A 23816-nucleotide genomic window follows, 5' to 3' on the forward strand; every position below is an offset into this window, starting at 1 on the left:
GCCCTGCCTAGTGGAAGGGATTGCTATTCCGTAACGCTGCGTCTGGTTTTTTTTTTTTTTTTTCTATAGGCGCTTAAAGATGAATTCCAAGACCGCCAAAGATATTGGCATTATTGGCAAGTGGGGCTTCAAGTCGGGTAGCTCCAGGCCTGAGAATGATCTCGAGAAGTATAAGCAGGAGAACGCGGCCCTGAGAAAATCAATGGAGGAAGTCTTGAAAGGGAAAAGCAAAATGACCGATGCGGAAAGGAACGGGCTTCTGGAGGTGAGGTGCACACTTGTACTCGAGCTAAAGTCTGTGATGTCCCAATTGTGCACGGTTAATGTGAGTCTGAGTGTGTCCAACTTCGTAAGCAAGATACCAATCTTTCATCTTAAAACTTAGTTTACTTTGATGTTACTGCTGTTTTAGTTTGACATTTTTGTTCTCAAATTTTTTTCAACAATGACTGAGCTAATCAAATTAGAGACATCTGACAAGGCTGTTAAATACAAAGACTTGAAGGCCAGAGGTGCTAATTAGTCCATTAAGACCTGTTCTCATGTGTCCAACTGTTTGGAACAGTTGGTCCCAGAGAATTATTTTGAGCATTTCCTGGAAAGAACATTGTGTTTGCAAACAGTTGCCTAAGAACATGTAAAAAAAAGTCCTGCGTACCTGCTTGAACTGTGTTCTCGAGCTCCCACTCGGCTATAGGCAAATAAAACTGTAATCAGTTCACTACATTATTCTTCCATTACAACCAAAGAGCAGAAATGAAGACACTACAACTTCCATGCCTTGTAGTCCATCCAAGGTAAACCTGTGGCTGCAGAGAAAGTTGTTCAAGATTTGTTTGTTAGGCTTCCCAGAAGGACTGGGGAACTTTAAATGGACTCTTTCAAAGGACACTGCTAATGGAGACTAGGCACACTAATCTCTCTAGGCTGCTACTTTTGACAATAAGGCTTTGTCTGTGTCTGTGCCACATCATCAGTTGAGAAGTGCTAACCCAAGTATCAGCTGTGGCTAGACAGCTCATGTACTGTTGTTGCTAAATTCCTTAGCATATTTGCCATGTCTGGTGGAGTTTGCTGCTTGCTCAGTGTTGATTACTTAATATTGGGTTCCTAGTTTACAGGTGGAAAATCACAGGCATGTTTAGATATACGAGGTGCTATTTGGTGTCAATATTTTAATTCTGGTGACTACTGTGTGGTCTTCATCCACTCCCTAAATGAGGCTCTCTAAAACTCAATTTCTTTCAGTTTCTGTCATCTTCTGATGACTTGATATCAACCTGTAGGATTTCAACATCAGCCTCTCTCATGGCAAATGAAACGCTATTGTAACAGAAGTTTATGTAGAGTCCCAAGGCATCTCAAATGCAGTACTAATGCTATGTAATAATTACCTGTGCTGGAGGCCTACTGAAAAAGAGAGTGCCTGTTGAAAATATCTACTAAAGCACGTTTTGAAACTAAAAGGCCAGATGATTTGGAAAACAGGATCCTTCTCCTGAATGCTTGATTATAACTCTTGTAACTTCACTTATTGTCATTTAGTTTGCAAGAAGGCTCTGCTGCTTCTCAAAAGCTACTAAATATGCTAATCAACACTAAGAAATGTATCACCAACCTCTTCACTGGAAGTGTTCAAGAGTTCTTGTACTGCTTGTGTTTTAAGGTTCATCTATTGTAGTGATCTGTATTCATATACAAGAGTACCTACCAAGTCTGTGAAATTTGGTTCTTTGCATTCTTTCCTTGTTTCATCTACTTCAGGCTGTTGTTACTATCACTTTAAATATTTCAGATGATCACTGTAGTATTGTCTGTTTTGAGTAAAAAGTAATATTCTCAGCTAATTAAAGGCTGAGAGACCCTTTCAAAGTGAGTATCTTCTCAAACTGTTGTAAACTTGCTAATGCATTTGTTGCATAGGCTGACACTTATTCATTTGTGTCACTTTTTTATTCTGTTTCATTTAGAAAATACTTTCCCTTGAAAAAGAAAAACACAACCATCTTCTTGGAGAGAAGGACAAAGAAATCCAAAACCTGAAGGACAAGCTTAGATCCAAAAATAAGAATAGTGAAGTCTCCTCACTACAAAGTCAACTAGAGGAAAAAACAAAGGAAGCAGAAAGGAGAGAACAGTTACTTCGTTCTCTATCAGAAGAAATGGACCGGTTAAAATGTAATTTATCTGCTGTTACTGCAAAATGTTTCGAGCTTGAAAACAGAGCCAGTACTTCCCAGGTAAGCACTGGAGAAACATTGTAATTGCAAATTCCAAGTCTAACCTGTTTACAGACTTGCCCACTAAGCACTGATATCTGTTATAAAATTAGGAGAATTTTTTTAATCTTCTAACAAGTTGCATTGTGTGCTGAAATATTCTTGTATGAAGAGAGATGGTATCCAGATTGAATGCTAAATGAAGAACAGCTAGGAAGCACAACTTCAGGCAATGCAGCTGGGGGGAGAATTCTCTAATGCTGTACTGCAAGGTACCTTTTTCAAGCTCACATGCAGGTGGTATGACTAGTGGTACTACATGTAATGATTCACTGCTGCTTAAGCAGACATTATGCCCTTCTTGGGTTTGTATGCTCGGTCATTAAACAGACTGAAAAGGCAGCAGTAAGATACACAGGGCATTAATAAAGACAAACTAAGTTCCTCACCTAATTCAGCTTCACTCATGAGTTCATTGGCGATGTCAAGATTGGTGGCAGCCTGGGCTGCAGTGATCATGCACTGGGTGGAGTTCACAGTCCTGAGGTGTATGGGTCAGGTGAAGAGTAAAGTCAGGATGCTGAATTTTAGGAAAGCAAGCTTCTAGCTGTTCAATGAGTTAGTCAATAGGTTCTCCTGGGAAACTGCCCTCAGGGACAAGGGAGCAGAACAGAGCTGGCAGATCTTTAAGGACACATTCCATAAAGCACAACAGCTCTCAATCCCAAGGTGTAAGAAATCAGAAAAGGAAGGCAAGAGACCAGCATGGCTGAGTCAAGACCTGCTGGTCAAACTAAAGGGCAAGAAGGAAATGCACAGGCACTGGAAGCAGGGACAGGTATCCTGGGAAGAGTATAGGGACATTGCCCAGTTGTGTAGGGATGGAGTCAGGAAGGCCAAGGTATGGCTGGAGCTGAACATGGCAAGGGATGCAAAGAATAAGAAGGGCTGCTACAAGTATGTCAGCCAGAAAAGAAAGGTCAAAGAAAGCATTAAGTGCACCCTTAGCAAGTTTGCAGATGACACCAAGCTGAGTGGTGTGGTTGACATGCCTGAGGGGTGGGATGCCATCCAGAGAGACCTGGACAAGCTTTATAAGTGTTGAACCTCATGAGGTTCAACAAGGCCAAGCGCAAGGTCCTGCACCTGGGATGGGGCAACCCCTGATATCAGTACAGGCTGGGGCATGAAGGGATTGAGAGCAGCCCGGCAGAGAAGGACTCAGGGGTACTGGTGGATGAAAAGCTGGACATGAGCCAGCAATGGGCACTCGCAGCCCAGAAAGGCAACCGTATCCTGGGCCACATCAAAAGGAAGCATGGCCAGCAGGTCGAGGGAGGTGATTCTGCCCCTCTGCTCTGGTGAGACCTCACCTGGAGTGCTGCATCCAGCTCTGGAGTCCTCAGCACAGGAAAGACAAGGACCTGTTGGAACAGGTCCAGAGGAGGTCCACAAAAATGGTCACAGGGATGGAACACCTCTCCTATGAGGAAAGGCTGAGAGAGTTGGGATCATTCAGTGTGAAGAGAAGGCCCCGGAGAAACCTTACTGCAGCCTTTCAGTACTTAAAGGGTCTTATTAGAAAGATGTGGACGAACTTTTTAGCACAACCTGTTGTGACAGGACAAGGGGTAATGGCTTTAAACTAAAAGGGTAGATTCAGACTAGATATAAGGAAGAAATTTTTTATGATGAAGGTGGTGAAACACTGGAACAGGCCGCCCAGAGAGGTGGTAGGTGCCCCATCCCTGGAAACATTCAAGGTCAGGTTGGATGGGGCGCTGAGCAACCTGATCTAGTTAAAGGTGTCCCTGCTCATTGCAGGGGGGTTGGACTGGATGACCTTTACAGGTCCCTTCCAACCCAGACTATTCTATGAGAGTAGCTTTCTCCTCCTCCTCCTCAGCTGTTAAAACTAGCTGCCTGTACTTCACCATGTGTGATGCCATGTAAATACTTCAATGTGACAGAAGATAGGACAGGAATAATGAGTTGCTTCTCATTTAAAATGGTTAACAGCTACGGTGCTAGTTACTTGGCAATGTTTACAAGTGCATTTAGTTTTCTACAGTGTTTTTCCACCCTTGCCTGTTCTAATGTTCCATGGAAAATGCAGTAGTAAGGGGGACAGGGAAGTTGGTGCCTGTAAGTCTTTTCCAGCTTTTGACCTGCAGATGGTGCTGGTTCCCCACGTGCTACAGGGAAGTTGAATAATTCTAGAAATCCAGCTTTAGCCACATATCTACTAACTTTCAATGATAACACATATATGTATCACTTCTAATAATGCAGTATCTTGGGAAATACGACTTTAACTGCAATGTGTTTGTTTGCATTTTCAAGAGACTTTGAACTTTGTTAGAGAACTTAAAATGTATGTTATTTCAACAGATTTCCATGATATTTTTGTCAATGAACTACCAAAATAGCTTTCAGTTTAAAATCAGAATTTTCTTTTAAATTTTTTACTGATTTATCAACAGAGGACAACAAAATTTGACTGATGTTTTGACTGGATGTCTTGGAAAACTTGAGAACAAGTCTAGCAATGCTGCTTGAAACTGCTAGGTGGCATACGAGCAGCAGGTATACTCTGAAATGGATGCAACAGTTGTATTGCACAATTTTGAAGAAGTTTTCATTGAGATAGAGTTCTAATGTTTATAGAAATAGGAATTGGAGCAATTATAGTGTCTCAATCCCATTTTTATTAGGAAGTGCTAAAGTTTAATAATTGCATTCAAAGATCTCCTGTATTTTTTCAGCTATACAGCTTGTTCCAAATCACATTCCAAAGAACACAGGAAAACTTTGGAAAAATGTAGCTTGGATTTGGCCAGTAATCTACATTTTTATTTCCTTAAAGTTCCCTCTGACTTGTATCTACACAATTTCAAAAAGCTTTCTATCATGCAGTGAATAAACATGTCAGATTATAAAAGTACAACTGTTTAATAGCTGTTTAGTTTTAGATGGGTGTAAAGAACTCTCCAACTCATGCTTTAAGCATTCTACTGTGGATCAGGTCTCAGAAAACCAGTCAGTATGTCCTTATGGTTCCAGACAGGCTTGTATGGTTTCACAGATGTTTATAAACCTCCTGTTATTCCGATTAAGTTGTCAAGGTCTCTAGCTTTCCCCAACAACTCCTTACAGGTCTAGCTTATTGTCAAATGTAGGAGGATATGAAAATAGAGCACACACCTTCCTTGTGTATTTAAATAATACCCTAAGTATCTTAATTTTTTCAGAAGCTTTCCTGTACCCTTCAGGTCTTCCAAGATAGCAGTTTAGCAGAAGACATATGATATTCTTCTTAAGAAATGTTTTAATGTAACTATGAGTTGCAGAGTTATAGAGTAAATTAAATGTAAATCTTTGTCCTGTATCTTCCAGGAGATTTTATTTTAAATTGATGAAATGGTTTTCTATCTAACTTTGATCCTTTTCTAAAAAAGAAGAAAGACTATGAAGATCCTTAAACACAAAAGGCGCATGTATGCATCTGTTCTCCATTTTTAAAATAATTCTTATGCTATTTATGTGAGATTAATACTTATACAGGACCAGCTTTACTGTTTCAGCCATCTATTTTAAAGAACACTAAGAGATTGTTCTTTGTCTGCAGGAAGCTGTAACAAACAGCACTGGATCACCAACTGATCTTTATGAAGTTGAAAAACAACTGAAAGATGTAAGTTTCATGTACAACACTGCAAGTATCAAGATGCATAAGAATGTAAATTATCACCATCTGTGTTTCTGGGTAGTATGGGACCTCAGAGGGTATGTTTTCCTCTAAAATGTAATATCTAAGATTATATTGTGACAACACAATTTAAACAAAATAAAGAAAAAGACTTGCAAAAAAAGAAAAAAGGCAGTTTCCATCATCTTTGAAAAACCTTGCTTGATATATCAGAACAAAGTGGTTGCTGACAAAACAGGGTAATCTGGTCTGACCTCAGAGCTGACACTGCCTGGGATAGCATGAGGTTGGATTAGAAACCTCCTGAGGTCCCTTCCAGCCTGAATAATTCTATGATCCAATCAGATATAAAATCAATGTCCTTGTTCTTACAAACTTTAAGTTGCAATGGTATGGTTTTAGTTTATTCCATTTTCAAGATCTGTTGTTCTATGTTGTATCTTATATTTGAGACTGAAAGGTTAATTCTTCATAATCTGGGCATGACTCAGGAAAGTCTTTGTTTTTAAGTCATTTTCCTATTCCAAGAAATAAGCCAATCAGTGTTTAATATTGCTGCAATTTTAACTTATGCTCAACAGCCTGACTTATCTTTCCAAATGAAGATGGGTTTTATTTCTTGTACAGAGAAGATTACTACAATTTGCAGCAGAATTAACTAGCTTATCTTTAAACTGTATAATACCTAACTTTTACCATTTTTAAGACTACTTCTAAAATCTGATTACCAGAGGCTTTTTTGTTGTTCTTATGTTCCTTTTCATGAAGGCTCTTGAGAAAAACCAACAGTGGCTACTGTATGATCAGCAACGTGAAGTGTATGTCAGGGGACTGCTTGGAAGGATCTTTGAACTTGAACAGAAGTCAGAAATAGTTAACCAACAAGAATCTAAAGAAATGAGTTCAGAAGGTATTGACTTCATTTTTTTCCCCACAAATGACCCACACAATAACTATTTATAGAATAAGTTTTCTGAAAACAAATTAGAGCATAATGAAACAAAATCAAACCTTTTCTTCTCAACATTTTGGTTTCTTAATGGTAAAACTTGGTTAAGTTAATTTTTGTTTCCTGTTATCTAGCTACATTACTTGATCAACAGTATTTCTAGTTAGTTTCTAGATAGTTCTTATCTACCTCAAAGATGGTTTTTAACAGCCTTGACACTCTATTAGCAACCTCTCTGTTTGCAGAAAGTGTTGAGGCAAATATATGTATGTCTCCCATCCTTCAAAGTACACTTTCAACCTACATAATAGAAGCATTAAGGATTTATTAGCTAGGTGTGGATTAGGGTTTTTAAATTTGTTTTTCAAAATAAATATTATAAAAATGACTCAAGACTGCAATGTTCTTTACTCACCTGAACAGTTCTTTGCAGGGCATGAAAACCTGTGGTAGGTTTTGGCATCTGTCCAAAACGGTGTTTCGCAATATGGATCTGGCCACCTTTAGCTCACTTCTGCGCTACGTAGTTCCTCAATAGTGAGCACCCCCTCAGTACCATGTATTCAGATTGACTTGAGTTGTGCTTGACTGCCATGTGGAATAAAATTAAAATCATCTTGAACAGAAGAACCAGAAGGAGTTGGCTTGCTTTTCTTATTATCAAATTATTAATTTCATATATGCTGCAACTGACCTGCAAGGTAAATTCACTGACTAGATCTAGCATCATCTGGAGTAAGAGTATGCCCACAGATACTTACCACTTAGTAAGTCACGTCTAGTGGCTTGGTTTCTGTGTTACTGCTTGAATCTTTATGGAAAACAGTAAAATATGATAATCTTGTTTTGGTGCTGTTCAGAAATCTATGAAAAGTATTTTAAAGGGAGGCAGACTGAAGTAGCTCACCAGGAAATGTGACTCAGTTACTGTAATCAAAGCTTTGTCATCAGAGCAGCCAGGAGACTAGGAGTAAGGGTATAAGAAATTTTCCCTCTTCAAGCAGCTAGACAGTAGCAGAGATCCAAGTTTCTAAAAACCTAGCTATACAAGTTTAAAGTAGATATGACCACTTTTTCCAAGGAAAAACTTGGTATCTCTCGGAAGATCTCACCACCCTAAAAGGAATATTGCTAATGAGGAGGTAAGGCTTAGCTCATAGTTGAGGGGAGGGAGAACAGTCAAGCAAGAAAGTTTCCCTGGTAACTTTCCCTAGTAATTACACTTTGAAGAATGATGAGAAGCCTTCAATGGGGAAAACTATCAAAGTCAAGAAACTTACAGTGCCAAAAATCAGTAAAGCCTGTGAAATTCTGCATTCCTCATTCTGCTTTTAGGTATATTTTGTATTACTACTGAATTTCTATAGACTGTCGTCTTTTTTTTTTTTTTTCCCCCCCTACTTACTAAACTTTTCTTGGGTCAACAAGCAGAAGTTTTTCAAACTGGTTTAAGTAACAGTCACTAGCCAAGAAGCAGGCATTTTTTTATCAAAAAAACCTATCCTAATCACTTTTATTTGCATTTTAGAAGTAAATGATGGCATACAATTTGAAGCAGATAGTCTGGCTTTGGTCACCAATGGTGAAGTACAGCCCATCAGATCCCCAGGGTATCTCTGGGGAGGGAGTAATGCCAGAACCTTGGCTAAGGAGCCTAAATCTGGTGATGAGAATCTAGTGTCTTTGGGCCTTGATTCCCATGTGTCAGTATAAAGTATGAGGCCATGTAAGAACTTATGTGTGGGTCATGGAGCTTGTGTAGTCAGGGCTAAGGATATAATATTGCTATAAGGGTTAGTGAAGGAAGTGGCTGTAGCACAGAATACTACATGCAAGCCAAGCTGCAGTTTTCCAGTAACTATATTGGGAAGGAGACTTTACTGCATTAAAAGTATTGAAAGCTGTTTAAGTTTGGTGCCAGTCTGAGCTGTGTAATAGCCTAGAGTGTCAATTTCTATCAGTATGCTTTAAAATGCTGTCAAGGATTTGGTGTTCTGATTTTTAAGTGATTCCCCTCTTCCCTTCACATTACTACTTTAAAATGCTGTCAAGGATTTGGTGTTCTGATTTTTAAGTGATTCCCGTCTTCCCTTCACATTACTATCTCAATTATTTCTGACTCATTAAGGTCATCTGCAAGAGGAAAAGCAAAAATATTATGACCAGCTGTTACTAACTGCCAAGAGTGATCTTGAGACTGAAAGACGCACTATAACCCAGTTGAGATCTGAACTCAACGAATTCAAAAAGAAGTATGAAGAAACACAACAAGAAATAATGAGTTTAAATGCCTTACTGCAGTCGCAACAGGTTGCTGAAATGAAGACTCTAGAAAATGAAAATAAAGTGAAAGGAGAGAAAGTGCAGAGATTAAAACAAGAAAATGAAACTATTAAAGGACAGCTCAGAGAAGAAAAGAAAAGGTCTGAAGATCTTTTATGTCAGGTAAGTGGATGCATTTGGACGGTTAAGATCATTAGCAAATAATCAACAGAGCTGAGAAGCCATACTTAATCAGAATGGACCATCACTCACTTGCTCCGGTAACTTGTTCTTTATGTATATCTCCTTGTGGTTAAAACTGAATTCTTTAATATATTGGTTTGAATCAAAGTCCAAACTTTTGTGAAATTTCCTTGTTTAAATAAGGAACTTATTTGTTCACTTATTTCCCTGGTCTTGTGGGACACCAGAGGGAGAAGTGAGAGAATACTTAATTGATTTTAACCCAGTTCATTCTCAAGGTTGATAGTAAATGAGAAAAGGAAAGGTAAAAATTCAAGTCCATACAGGCTATTTGCATCATGCAGTCCTAACTATGGAATATCATTATTTGCTGTCACCTGGCTGCTACAAATATGCACGTGGGCTTGTAGTTTCATACTTACTGGATAAGCAGCTGTGTCTCTGGATAGTGCCCCCAGCCAACCATTGTGGCCATGGAGCTGGGTTTTTGTTTGTTTGTCCATTCAGATGAGTTCCTGCATTTAGCTCTCTATATGATGCCATGGATAAGAACTATGCAGACACACCTGAGTACTAAAAGCAATGGCCAGATAAGCAAGGGGAGGGATGGACCTTAAGCTGTCACTGTCTTGAAGACTGCTATGGTAGAAACCCCTGAGCAGAGTTCTGTAATTCCCTATAAAGCCTACAAGTGCCTGTCAGGCAGGCTGTTCAGTATGTGTGGCTTATGCTGTTGCCAGATCTGTTCTGTTGCTTTTGCGTCAGATTCTAACTGTTTGCACGGCTTGCCCATCTCCCAAAGAGTACTGTGATGACTTCAGTGAAATAATTCTGTTCATGTGAAGTTCTTAATTCTTTCTTCCGTCTTCTTTTGAGCCCAATGACTTCAACCACTCTGGCTGATCAGAGGTGGGGGAAGACATGTATGTGCTATATGTTTGTATTTAAAAATATTCAGTGCTTACCTCCTCGTTTGGAATACTCAAGAGGACTTTGCCTTGAAGGACTGTCCTCAGGGCATCCAAATAAGATAGACTTGCTACTTAGAGAAGTTTGTGGTCAGTAACAAAGTAATGTAGAACTGAAATTTGAAATATGAGAATAAAATTTACTGGGGACCAAAGTAGGCTAAAACCAGAACAACAGGTTAGCTCTCTAAACACTGGTTAATAATGATTAAAAGGTGTTGATTTTTTTTTTGCAGCTGAACAACAGCATTCACTATAAAAGTTGATATATGCTGATAACTGAGGATATTTTTACTTTCTTTACATTTACTTAACCCATTATAATATAGTACTTTCTGAGTCTTAAACTTGTTCTCTTCTACTTAAAAAAAGGTTGCATTGCTTGGTTTTTTTTTTAACATCATGGCATGTTAGTGCAAACATAGGTTTTGTGTGTGTGTTTTTGTCTGCATCCTAGCAATCAGCTAGGAAAGTTCAGTTTGATTTTTTTTTTAAACTATAACATCCTCCTGAATTCCCCCTGCTCAATGCAATGATAATGTTTCCCTGGGGTTTTCCCCAGAGAAGTAGAGATCTTTGAACTGGGTTTGGCTATTGCATAACAGGCATACATTTTTCCGTTGGCATTGGAATATAAAAGTTTACTTCCATCCCTTTTTAGATTCATTATTTGTTAAGCTTATTAACTGTTGTGTATGGAAGTTCTTTATTACAAATGTTTTTCTGCCTTGTTAGGTGCAACTTCTTCGTAAATCATTGCTGAAACAGCAGGAAGAACACACTAGGATAGCTTTGTTGGAACAACAGGTACCGAATTGTATGCTGAGATGTTGGTAGTTAATCTGTGTTATGCACAAAGGCTTTCCAGACTAACTTTTCAAATTTAAGAATGAGTAGTATATTAAATAAAGTAATATTAGATGTGAATATCCAACTGTGAATAGTACCTTAATGCTTCTAAAAATTTTAATGCATCTGTCGAGGAAAATCTGTAACCTTTTACAGATAAGAGGGTGTGATCAAACCTGATGCTTTTTTCTCCACAATCACTTGTTCAACTGTACAGCCTCAGATTAGGTATGGGAAACATGCTGAAACCAATCAGCTCACTGAAGTTTTGTAATATACTCTTGATAAAGTTATACAAATAATTGCATAGCCATCCTTTCTGTCTTCTTTAGTTTTTCCAAGTACACTCTTACAGATCTAATTGACGCTATTAGGAAAAAAGAAGTTATTTATTTGCTAAGCTTAGGTGTACAGTGTTACCCATTGTTTCTGTCCCAAATGTCTTGCTACAAGAAAGACCTGGAGTAGGAACTAGCATTTTTAATGAGAATTTGCACTATATGCTTTTCTAGGAAGTGTTCAGTTTAAGACCACAAGACAGCTTGAAATACCCTCCAACCAAAATAACTTAAAACTCTACTTCTACTAAGGGAGAAGATTTTCATAATTGGGCATGTATGAATTTCACTGTAGTGAAAGCAACAAGTGTTTTGTTTTGGTTTTTTTTTTAAATCCCATTTTAGGATATGATAGAGTAAAACTTACTTTAAATACATAAAGGAGAAACATTCCTTTTTCTCTCCCCCCCCCTCAATTCTTAATAATTCTGACTTTAATTCTTTAATTTTCACTTTGGGGGGGGTTGCCAGATCCAGATATGCACCACAGACTTTGAGAATGAAAAGCTCGATCGCCAGAACTTGCAGCATCAGTTAAACAAAGTACTCAAGGAACTGCGCAAGGCCAGGGAGCAAATAACCCGTCTGGAACCTCTGGTATGTACCGAGTAACTTGCAGGTTAATTTAGTCAGGGATTTTGCATAGATTTACATCTTTTCACTTTGGGATCTTATTTCAAGCATAGTGAGTCTTCTGTTAATGTCATCAGATATTCACTGTAGGTCCTTACATCCTTTAGGTATGTGGCCGCAAGGTGCAGAACCCTACATCAACTAGCTAGGCATCATTTTTCTCTACAGCATGCACAGAGAACTAGGATTGCAGAAGGAGATCCAGAACAGTCAGGTTCCTGAGCAGGGAACATAACTGTATTTTGTATCACAATGTGTATCTAGTTTTGTCTCTTGCACAATGACAAAGCTGCAGTATATTTCTAGTTGGACTTGCTGCTAGTGAACAGGGCACAATCCTTAATACAGAAGTTGAATTCCTCCCTCACCTACACCTGATACAGGATGGGTGAGTCATTAAAACCTGGGTTGTTCATTTCCAAAAAGACAAGCTCCCTATGACAATGAAAAAAGGTATTTGTTGTCTTGAGGGCCATGGTCTGTTTGCTGCTTATTATATAAACCCAAAGAAAGCCACTTAGATTTGAGCCTTAGACTTAATGGAGAAATTTGTAGGGAAGGATTCAGTATTAAGCAAGCCACTGATCTGTTTTGCTTTGTATCCAGGATTGCCCTGGTCTTGAGCAGAAATGCGTTTTAAGTGTTGGTGCTTCTGGAACTCTACAATAAGGTATCTTGTAAGATTAGGTGATAGCTGAAGAGGATTGTCAAAACTGCATTTCTGGGCTTACTTAAATAAGGTTCAAAATGGAAATTGGATACCCGTGTCCTTCATTAGATCAGGTCTGGGGCCATTGTGAGGAAGGGAATGGAATGGATTCCGAGATACTGATGTTCTTTATTCATGTGTTGCCCCTGGGAGAGCCTTGCTTGCTAGGACTACAGTTGCTGCTGCTGCTAGGGGAGGCCACTGGAAAACCTTCTGTCTGGTGGGAGTAGAGCAGAAGTTTGGGCAGAGCAGGGAAGCTACAGCTTTGAGTTTCTCTGCTGAGAGGCTGGAGGAGTAGTTTTCAAACTGACAACTGGGTGCCTTTTACAGTTAGGGACAGCCTTCATGCACTGAAACTTCACGCATAGGAACAGGAGGAGAAGAAAAAATTATGGCAGAGTTTTTGGTAAGGTAACTAGGCAGAATCCTACGTAGAGGGGACTGAGGCATCATTTTATTAAGGAAAGATAGTGTGTGAGTGGCTAGGAGGATGGCTGGGGAAGGATTCTCAGTCAGACATTGCACAAAACCTGTCTTAAATATTCTGCAGAAAAGCTACCTGCAATCTAATGTAAATGTGGTGTTAGCATTGCACAACTGTCCCTCTGTTATTAACATGAGTAGCACAGCTGCATTTAGCCATCTTTAAAATTCTACCATTAGTGCTGTAATACACACAAGGCTTGTGTGCCATCAGTCCTTAATATTTTTTTCATAGAGTATTTGATCAGTGCATGCATGCCCCAATCTTACACCAAAGCTTCTCCTTTTCCAGAAACTCCAAGAATCTGGACATATGGAACCACAAGAAGATTTGCAAGCTGTGTTTGAAGAGAAGCTGACCACATACAACAGAAGTCCTTCCCTGAAACATTCAAGCATTCTTGATGAAAGCTTTCTCGAGTGTCCCAGATGTAAACTACAGTATCCAACAAGCCAGCACAGAGAATTACTAGCACATATTGACTTTTGTACAGCTTGAGCTCCAAATGGTCTTACTATATTTGCTTTATATACACTGCCAATATGCTCTTCTACAAAGGCAAAAGATCTTTTTTTAAAGCTTTTTTTCTTAAGGTTGTATGAAGGACTACTAGTTTTATAATTCAGTTCCACAAAAACATTATAGTAATTTATTTGGCCTCAAATATTTTACTTGACATTTTTGCAAAAAACAGCTACTGCATTTTTTGGTTGCAAATGGAAGTATTTTTAGAATTAGGAATATCTTAAAATAGTAAACTACTGACTTTTTTTTTTGCACTGTTAAAATGAGAACAGTAAAAGCATACCTATTGTCAGACTTTATTTTAATGTTTGGCAAATATAGTTCTTGATGAATTCTGATGATTGTGCTTGTACCTTAACTGACAGTAACAGTTGCAAAAGATTTTTGGCCCTAGTAGGCGCACTATATATATATGTATACATGGCACGTGTGTATATGTATAGTGTGTACATATACATGTATTTTATATATATCTCATACATGTGTAATGTATTGCCATCTTGGTACATTAAAACTCAGGGGGGTGATGTTAAGATGTCTTTGCTGCTTAAGATTTGTGTTGAAAACATCAATCATAAGTGGCTTGTTTTCCTGAACCACAGTCAGGGTGACTTAGAGCTCATATAAAAATGCTGACCAAGGTTTAAGCTCTTCTCAAAGAAAGTGCCATTGGGAAAACAAACTTCCTAGCAAATACAAACTTCCTTGGTACTGAAAAAAGTTTACATTTCAGACAATGTCAGAGACCATTTTTGAAGTCTGGATATAGAATTATGCTGAAGTAAACTTGTTTGCACTTATGTATTTTAGAGGTTAAAGTTGGGAAATGTCAGTTATTCAATCTGTTACATTTGACAAATGTCCCAGTTTAAAAATGCAATTTTTAATAAATTGCTCTAGTGGATTTGAAGTGTCACTGTGTTCTGGTTTTAATACAGAAAACAAGTTAGCAATAAATTATTGCAACAAATTATAAACTGGCAAAAAAATTCCCTTGTGCATTTGCAATCGCAGCGTTATTTTCTTCTAGCACTTACTGTAAACCTGGATCTGTTGCTAGCATTTTGCTCCTTGCACCTGTAGTTAAGTCCAACAAGCAGTTCCTTCCACAAAAATTATTAAATTGAGGAAATTTTGCAAAGATATACTAGTTAAGATAAATTTGCTTCTTTTACAAGTTATCATTTGAGGACAGTGAAATACCCGAGGCCTATCTTTCTCTGGTATACTGATTCTGATTGCTAGCTAGTATCAGCTTTTTCCATCACACTTTGCTGCAAAGTTGCATGCATTTACCCCATAATGTTCACCCTAATCTCTGATGGTTAAACATTATTCTTAAGTATGAGGGTGTTTTTCCAGGTTGTTTTCAATAACTATTATAATATCAAGTGATGTTGTTATTGATTAAATCCAGTGTTTGAGAGACAAAAAGAACATGTTAAAAGCTATTATCTATATATCTGAAATATCTTTGCCAAATCTATTGTATTAGCCACTATCTATCCACTTTTCAATTTCACTGACCCTGTCTCAGGCTAATCTTTGTGTTTGACATTTTGCTCAATTATACCAACAGGCTTTCTGACCAAAGATACGATGAACTAACAAGTAAAACAGAAATTATGCTTCAGAATCTCACAGTTTTGCTATGAGGGAAATTGTCTTAATTTCATGTCTGTCTTTCTAAACATCTTTTAAATTCAGGATAGTAACTGTGCTTTTCATTCCAACCTAATAATTTTAATCTAATTAAACTACTTTTGGAAGTTTGTTAGCTGTCTTTTAACAACACATTAATCAGCTAGTATTCAACTCCCAGTTGCATACTTGGCATAGTTTCTGCAAAAGGAAATTCTGATCTTTTATGTATTATAGATGAAATAAGTTTGCCTGCTACAGGTCAGCAGTATTCTCTTCAGTAGTTCTGAGGCTTTCTTAAATTAGCATAAAACACTTTCTCATCAGAAGCTGGTACTGTGGAGGGAGACTCATAAAGTTGATAATGTTCATTCCAGCACCTCTTCTGAACTTTAACAGTGTGTTTAGTCCTGCTTGCTAAATATTAGACCTAAGCACAAAAAAAACCTTACTGATAAATTTATACATGACATCAGTGTGTTATATGTTGAAAAATATCAAAATGTCATTCTAGTATATCAAAAGACCTATTTTGAAGGCAGAACCACAAATACTATTGTCATCACTTACATATGACTAAAACCAACTATAAAACTCCAACTCCATAAAGCATGCAGATCATATCACTGCTTTTTTTTCCCCCCACTCTTCAGAAGCTAAGGAGGAGTCTAAGACTAAAAATTATTTTTATCCTAAAAGTAAATGAACAAGAAAAAGATCTGCTGCTCCTCTCTCTAGTTATATGTAGGAAAGAAAGGTTTGTGCCTAATGAATGCATCTTAATGCTAAGATTTAGCTGTAAGTTTAGTTCTTTGTAAGGCAGGATGTAAAAAAAAAAAAAGCTGTTATTTCAAGCACTTTGTATTTACAATTTCAGTAGTCTTTTTCTGAGTTATGTCCATTTCAAGTAATTGAATTTCAACCCAGCAGAAAGTCTGTGAAGTCTGCATCATTTGAAGACGTTGGTCTAGGGAAGCTTCTGGATTAATACAAGGGTTCACCAATACCAGCATATTTATAAATCCTGGCTTTCACACACATTCTTCTTTGTAAAGAGCAAGTGAATTAAGTGGCTTTGATGCAATGTGGTTGGAAAGACAGCTACAGTGTGCATAACAACTGCCTTTTTTTACACAAGGAGAGCTTCTTGTGAAATAATAACAATTGAAAGATGGCTCTGTTATTTTTCTTGTATCAAATGGATCAACTTCTAATCATTTACTTGCTTGTGCAGCTTTCTATTACTCCTGGTTTTGATAACTTTCATACAGTTATTTGCCATGTGCCAATAACTACTACAGATGCTTAGGCAAACTATACAATAAACCACTTATGTTTAACTATGCAGATAAGAAGTGGCAGGGAGGCTGCTGTGAAAGAATCATACTGAACAGCACAAATATTTAGAGACAACAGGATGTCACTGTTCACCTGGCAAAGAACACTAACGTAAATTGTGCAGTGTCTTCAAGAAAACTAGGGGGAATATTGCTCTGCAGAGACAGGTGGGAGTTTACAAGCGATGAAAATGTAGCAGTAGAGGAGCTCTAGGCACTTCCATTTTAATCTGGCAATGAACCTGTCTATTAGTTTCCATATCTTGTAATCTGATTGAACTCCTAAGATTACAGTAACAGTTGTGGCTATGGTTTTACCTTAAAAATGATAAAGCAGTTATCTCTATCATAGAAGAAAGTTACAGTATATATAGTAATACAAGCTACATTACATACAGTGGGACCATGCAACTCGGAATTCTACTTGCAGCATTTCTAAACTTCTTCCTTCCTCTAACTTGGAAAACGTGACAGAATTAGGTAGCCAAGTGTAAGTAAGGGATGGTGCTGCTGAAAGTTTCCTGCTGTTAAAAATAGGGCCATATCACCAGTATGGGGGTCTGTTTGAGTTATTTTCAAGGCAGCCATCCAGAGCACGGCAGTTGCCTATCTCCCAGGGAAGGGCAGTGCAGGATGTCTCTGAAGTCATCTGCACAGCAAGCAACTATGCTGGAGGATTCTGCAGTGTAGGTGGGATTCTAAAAGGTGAGGAAGGAAATCAAAGTGTGGTGCCTAACAAGGAAGAAGAGAAGCTAAAGAATTTTAGACCAGATCAACCTAAGTTCAATTCCTGGAAAAAACGCACTGGCATAGAACCAGCAGTGGGAATCATGTCACATGTCCCTAGTTTTCTTAACTGAGCAAGCACTGTGGATGGGGAAAAAGCAAAAGATGTGCTAATGTGGACCTTTTGTTTCAAATGCCAGTTTCAAAACAATGCAGGGAAATACAGTTATTTCCTCTAGTCTATACAACGGGTGGCACAACTGGCTGAAAAGCTGCAGTACATAATTCAGTATCAATAATATATAGCCCTAAGAACATAAGTGCAGTGAAAAATGGATCTTTGTTCTGACCCACATGGCCAGAACATAGAGTGGCTCTGACAAGTAGCCTTAAGTGGGTGCCTAGGGTATAGCCTAAGGACAGGGGATGCATATGTGGGACCTTCTAATAATCTCAAGCTTTAAGAGCCAGCTGTGGTTCCCATGTGTTAGTACCTCTCAGTGGATTTCTCTTCCATCCTCCCCTTAAGCCCATTTTAGAACATAAAATTATTAACTAAGAATAATGTATTAGACAATTCCATGGTAGTCTATCTGATTCCAAAACTATTTATATTTTCATAGGTCATGGAAATGCTACTACAGTACACATAAAATCTGAGACACTCCAAGGTAGGCAGTGAGAGCTCTTTGGAGGAGAGCAGGAATTTTCAATTTATCAACACCAATGATCTGAAATAAACAGGATGAAGTATTACATGCAGGAATAATCAACTACCAAACCCCAAAATAAATAGTATGACAGTGTATCAGCTCCTCCATAAAGTTTCTTGGGATTACCGTAGACAGAAACTTGAACAGGACTCAGTATCCCACCTGTATGATTTTGCAAGTTTTACAACATGACTGGTAAACAGACTCTTACAAGTTTTACACGTAAGCTTTCATTTCTAGTCTATACAGATGAGACTTTTCACCGGAAAAATGTATTCAATTTTGAGTATTGTACTTCAAGAACAATTTCAAGTAATGTGAATGTAGTAGAAGTATTTCAGATTTCTCATCAAATTCGTGAAAGAATCAGGGTTACGCAGTCTAGAAAAGACCATGAAGAAAAATGACAAAAATTTCACACAGAGGAAAGAAATAAAGTCTTCCTCTGCTCAGTGAGAAGACTAACAAGCTCAAAGTTGCAACAGGAAAAATTTTGACATAAGGAAAGTCTTTCTTGTGGTTGGAATAGATGAGCAGTGAAACACACCGCTTACAGAGGCTGCAAAATCTCCACCATTGGAGATTTACAGGGACACTTCTATAACTATCTAAACCATTTCTGACAGGTGAGTCTACCTTGAGTCAGGGACATCAGCCAGATAATTTCTCACAGTCCCCTGAAGCCCTGTTTTTAATGACATGTATAGACCTGCAAACAACACACCGTAAGAGTTAAATAAAAAAAAAAGCAGGTAACACCATGGTTGTTCTGCACTGACTCTTCATGTTATTTCACTCCATGCAAAATTCGTAGCTACCACACCAGAAGTCAATATAAGAGTTTAACTTCACCTTGTTTCTCAACTGGAAAATTATTGGCATTCCTATGTCTGTATAAACTTGTAGTCTGAGCAGACAAAGTAATTTAGAATCAATATTTGCACTCATGCTTCTCAACCTCGCTGGAAAACAAGATAAACAACACAAGTGCAACTTGATGTCACTTAAATCCCCAGTGTTGGGAAGTGTCTCATCCCACATTGTTTTAACAAACAGCACCGTGGTGTCTGGTTCTTTGGCATTTGGGGAGTTTGGGCTCCCCTCCATAACGTGTCCTGAAACAGGATTCAGGAAGCCAGCATATTGAGTGGGAGCTACCCAAGCCAGGCAGTGAGAAACATGACTCCTCAAGAAAGGCTAGGTGCGCAGAAAAGAGGGGCTGTTGAGGATTCACAGATGTAAATTGTCTCCTAGCATTGGCTGCCTGTGACAAATGAGTCTCTTGCAAAAAAAGCTGACTTCAAACAGGATACATACCCATGAAGTGAGACCTCCCTTACACCCAGTCCCCCTTCAGACCTGGAACAGAGCTCTCCACCAGTATCCAGGGTCATACACTCATTTTGCTGTCTCTCTGACCAACCAAAAGTTTAAGTATTTCATACTGAATTTTTCAGTTTCAAAAAGAGAGAGCAAGATAAGGTACCCCAGTATATCCTGCAGGAAACAAGCCTGTGACCTCATCATAGTGATATCCAGCTGGATTCTTGACAGAAGTGCAACCAGGTTTAATTTCCCTGATCAACTCAAAACAGGTGAATGAGCACACTGCATCAGCAAAAGAGCAAGTTTTATCAATGTGATTTGGTCAGTATTATCTCTTTCAAGTAGACAAAAAACTATACAGCCTAATTCAGACATCCACGCTTTCTGGACACCATTTATGAGAAACTCTAAGTCACATCTCTTTAATCATCTCATATTAAATTATAATGCAACCAGACCCCAAACAGCTACTGGTAATGAAAAACATGAACAGTGCAGGAAATAACATGATTTAGCATTACACTTGGGCAGTCAGAAGGGTTTACAGCAGAATTGAAAGCGCTATCTGTACTTCCTCTCATTGGTGTTGCAAGAATGATTTTTCTGTTCCTCCAGCCCTAGGTTAACGCTAGCCAAGCACAAGCCTTGCCTTCCAATACAGACACATTTTCTTTGCAGCAGACAGGCCCTCTGTAAACCTCATTTCAGAAATACCTGACTTTTAAAAGTAAAGCTTTTATCCTGATTCTGACCTGAAGAACCCCTGTTGCTCCCAACAAGTTACTCTTCTAAGATGAGACATAAGGGAAAGAAAGCAAGCAGATTCTCTTTAAACCCCATTAATAAGAGCATTCTCTAATCACTGGGTTCTTGAATATGAGGGAGAACGATGACATGTGATCTCTGTACTGCATGCAACCCAACAGACCAATGTGTTCAGGGAATGTCTGAGTACGTTTCACGAGCAAGAGAGGTGGGTGACAAGTTTTGCTTGTAAATCCTTCAGAGGCACACCATAGTATTTGCTTTGATGGCTCTGCATCAAAGCTCATCAGCAGGCAGGTAAGTAACTTTATGCACACCTGAAAGTTAGCAAAGGTCCACTGGCACTTAAATATCAGACTATAATTCTCCATGTAAATCTCACTCAGGGTCTCAGTTCCTTGGTGAGAGTGTTCTACCAGATCCTGCAATGTCCAAATGAACCATTCTGATAGCCTATATTCACTGACAAACTCCCTAAATCCATGGGCTAGATGTGTAAGTGTAATACAATATCTAAAACTGTTAAGAAACAATCTCATTTAGTTAGAATAGTCTAGCTGGAGCTGAGTCACCCTGGTGAAGCTTGGTTAGTGTGCAGCATAACAAAGATCATGACCTTCCAGAGGAATTCTCTGTTACATGGATTATGTACTTAATTTGCACTTGGTTCAGAGAGAAAACCCTCTCTTACCGCAAGTCATGAGGAAATTGTTCAACACTGCTCTTGGCAAAACTGCTGGTGGTCTTGACGACAAAAAACTGATCCAGCTCTTATTAGAAAGCACATCTACTGAGAGCATTATCAGCAGCTCCACTTTTGACCAAGGCATTGGTCAGTAATGCTGCTGCTACAGCTTGAAACTGCAGCACCACTGGCACATATCCCAGGAAGCATGTGGCTTCTGATGGATACTGACCACAGGAAAATGAGACTCCCCAGAAAAAACAGGGACTAGTTCTTGACACGCTCACACAGATCCACAGAAGAATCCGGTATTTTCAGTGGACACTGGAGTGGGTGAGCTTGCTACTATATGAAGACAATACTATATTGCTACTGTATTTACATTTGCACTACAAGTTTAAAATTGTCCCTTGGACATTGGTGTAAATGCTTCAGCTCACTGATATGAAAGTATACAATGGGTGAGCAGTTAGAGAACTTCCTAAAAAGCAAAATAAATCAAACCAGATTTGTATTTGAAACAGACCTTACAATGGTATAACTTCTTCTAAGCACAGAATTAATAGTGTCTAGAAGCAGAACAGCTGCAGTATGGTATCTAAAAGCAAAAATGAAAATAGAAAGCTAACCTTGGTTGCAACTTATGCTAAAACCTTTATTATATAGACACAGCTTGAGTCACCTACAAGCTTGGAACCTCTTTTGTGAAGACAGAGTCAACATTTCTAACGCAATGAATTTAAATCACCTAGCAAACATTAAATACGCAATACATCTGTTACAGAAGTCAGTGCTATTTACTCATTGTGATACAGATGCACAGAAATAGACCCAAAGACTTAAACACCAATCTACATGCAAGAGGATGCATAAATAAGGCAAAAACCTTTGCTACATCATGCCCAAATGGAACAAGAATCCCCATCTCCCAGAATCACCTAGCCCAAGAGGTCATTCTCTCCAGGATTTTTTTACGCCCAAGAAACAAATAAGCTGAACTATCCCCATCTGTCGTGACAGTTCATGGTTGTCAGGGGAACAATCTGAAAAACAGACCTTGACTTACGGTATCAGGTAACACGGCCCGTATCTGCCATAGAGAAGGCAAAACCTCAGGCTTTCATTCAGGACAAAAAAAAAAACCCACAGAAAAAGAAACAAGATTTTTCCCCGCTAGGCTAGCTAACCAGTTCCACAGAGGTCCCCGCAACTTTCATTTAACCTAGAACAACCAAATCTGAGTTGACTCCACGTTTCACCACTTCTGAGCATAAAAGAGCACATAGGTTGAAGAAATGATACAGATTAAGCAATCGTAACAGGTTTCCAAGCATTCTGTTAATCACTTCCTTGTCATAAGCACATGTAGAGCATACCGCACACAGCATCCACCTATTACAGTAATGCCAGAGTAGCTCTATCAAGGTTATGATTCCTCCCTTCCTCAGATTTCACGTTGTGATGGTTGCTATGATTGTAGCTACCCAACAGCAAATACAGCTTTTATACTTCATGGGAGGGAAAAGAAAACTGTTTTTTTAGATAATGGATCCATTAGACCCACGAGTAATCAGAGTGGCTTTGCTCCTGCAAGGAGCTCCCATTCATTTGATTAAACCCCATGGAAACGTGCATTTCTCTTCACATATCTGCTGTCCCCAGGCACAGGATTTTGTACACAGGTCAGCGTGAAGCTCACTCACCAATAACATACCAAAAGCAGCATTTTGCTTTGGTTCTCCTGAGCAACCAACAGGCTTGTGCCACGTAAGTAAGGTTCTCATTCACACCTAAGGACCAAAGCTAAGGGTGATCCTTTCTAAAGAAGACCAAGGGTCTATCCAGATACTTCCACACATCATCTCATTTGCAAACCTTCTGCTCCTCTATGGCATTCCTTTCCTCCCTGACTGAAAATATCTTCATTTCTTCAATAATACCGCTTTGGATGTTTCTCTCCCTATTTTCCTTCCCCCATTCTGTTTCAAATGTGTTTACTTTACCCCTAATTGATAAGACCAGTTTCTGATTTCATTTTCCACTAATGCCAAAGGGGCTAAAGATTTTGTTCATAACACAATTTGCACTTATCTGTGCTACCATTTCCAGCTGCCAACCACTCGTCCTGTTAAAGCCTTCCAAGTTTTCACACAGGTACAACCAGACTTCTAATGATGGCTCTTTTCCAAATCCTAGCCTCTACTCAGAGCTGACCATGTCACTGCTACTGCCAGCTGCCCAGAACTTCAGGGCTAGTTTGTCAGCTTGTATAAAGTCCCAGATTTGTGAGGTTGTGGCAACTGGAGGATTATTTGCTGTATTTCAAGATTCACTAAGGATTTTACAGAATCGGTCTATAGCAAAGCCAACATAACTGTGGCTAGACATGTCAAGCTTTGATCATAAATATGAATAATCATCCTCCGTAGTTCTATTAAATTTGCTGAAACTTTTGCAATATGGGCACAGAGTTTTTTCTCCCAGCAAATGATGTAGAATAAAATACGTGTCTTGAGACACTTGCCAGTCACTTGTGTTGCTGGCTGCCAAAAAAATAATATTTGCAAGTTTTCTTATTGTCTTCGAGTTCATAGTTCATAGCAGTCACCCACTTAACAGCAAATCTGCCCACATTTCATACAGTCAATGAAATCAGCAGGAATTAGTAGGAGCATCTCATCCACCTGTTTAAGCTGCTGTGCAAACTCCCTGTTTGATGAGACAGCATAGATAGTTAGAACGAATTATAGCTCAAGAGAAAACATGCTAATTAA

At 38.7% G+C, this 23816-nt stretch overlaps 1 protein-coding gene across 1 annotated transcript; it reads left to right on the forward strand.

Annotated features, from left to right (window-relative positions):
- Positions 1-79: 79 nt before the first annotated feature.
- CEP55 (centrosomal protein 55) lies at positions 80-13822 on the forward strand. Its single transcript, XM_075717827.1, has 8 exons — positions 80-265; positions 1971-2240; positions 5848-5913; positions 6697-6838; positions 9006-9322; positions 11047-11118; positions 11970-12095; positions 13616-13822. Exons 1-8 carry the CDS (start codon positions 80-82, stop codon positions 13820-13822), a joined length of 1386 nt encoding a protein of 461 aa, XP_075573942.1.
- Positions 13823-23816: the final 9994 nt, after the last annotated feature.

Source organism: Pelecanus crispus, chromosome 10 (assembly GCF_030463565.1).
Source record: "Pelecanus crispus isolate bPelCri1 chromosome 10, bPelCri1.pri, whole genome shotgun sequence".
Classification (NCBI taxonomy): Eukaryota; Metazoa; Chordata; class Aves; order Pelecaniformes; family Pelecanidae; genus Pelecanus; species Pelecanus crispus.

Coding starts and splice junctions, on each gene's coding strand:
- CEP55 (XM_075717827.1), top strand. CDS start 80: ATGAATTCCAAGACCGCCAAAGATATTGGCATTATTGGCAAGTGGGGC. Junction 266..1,970: donor AAAGGAACGGGCTTCTGGAG/GTGAGGTGCACA, acceptor TGTTTCATTTAG/AAAATACTTTCCCTTGAAAA. Junction 9,323..11,046: donor CTGAAGATCTTTTATGTCAG/GTAAGTGGATGC, acceptor CTGCCTTGTTAG/GTGCAACTTCTTCGTAAATC.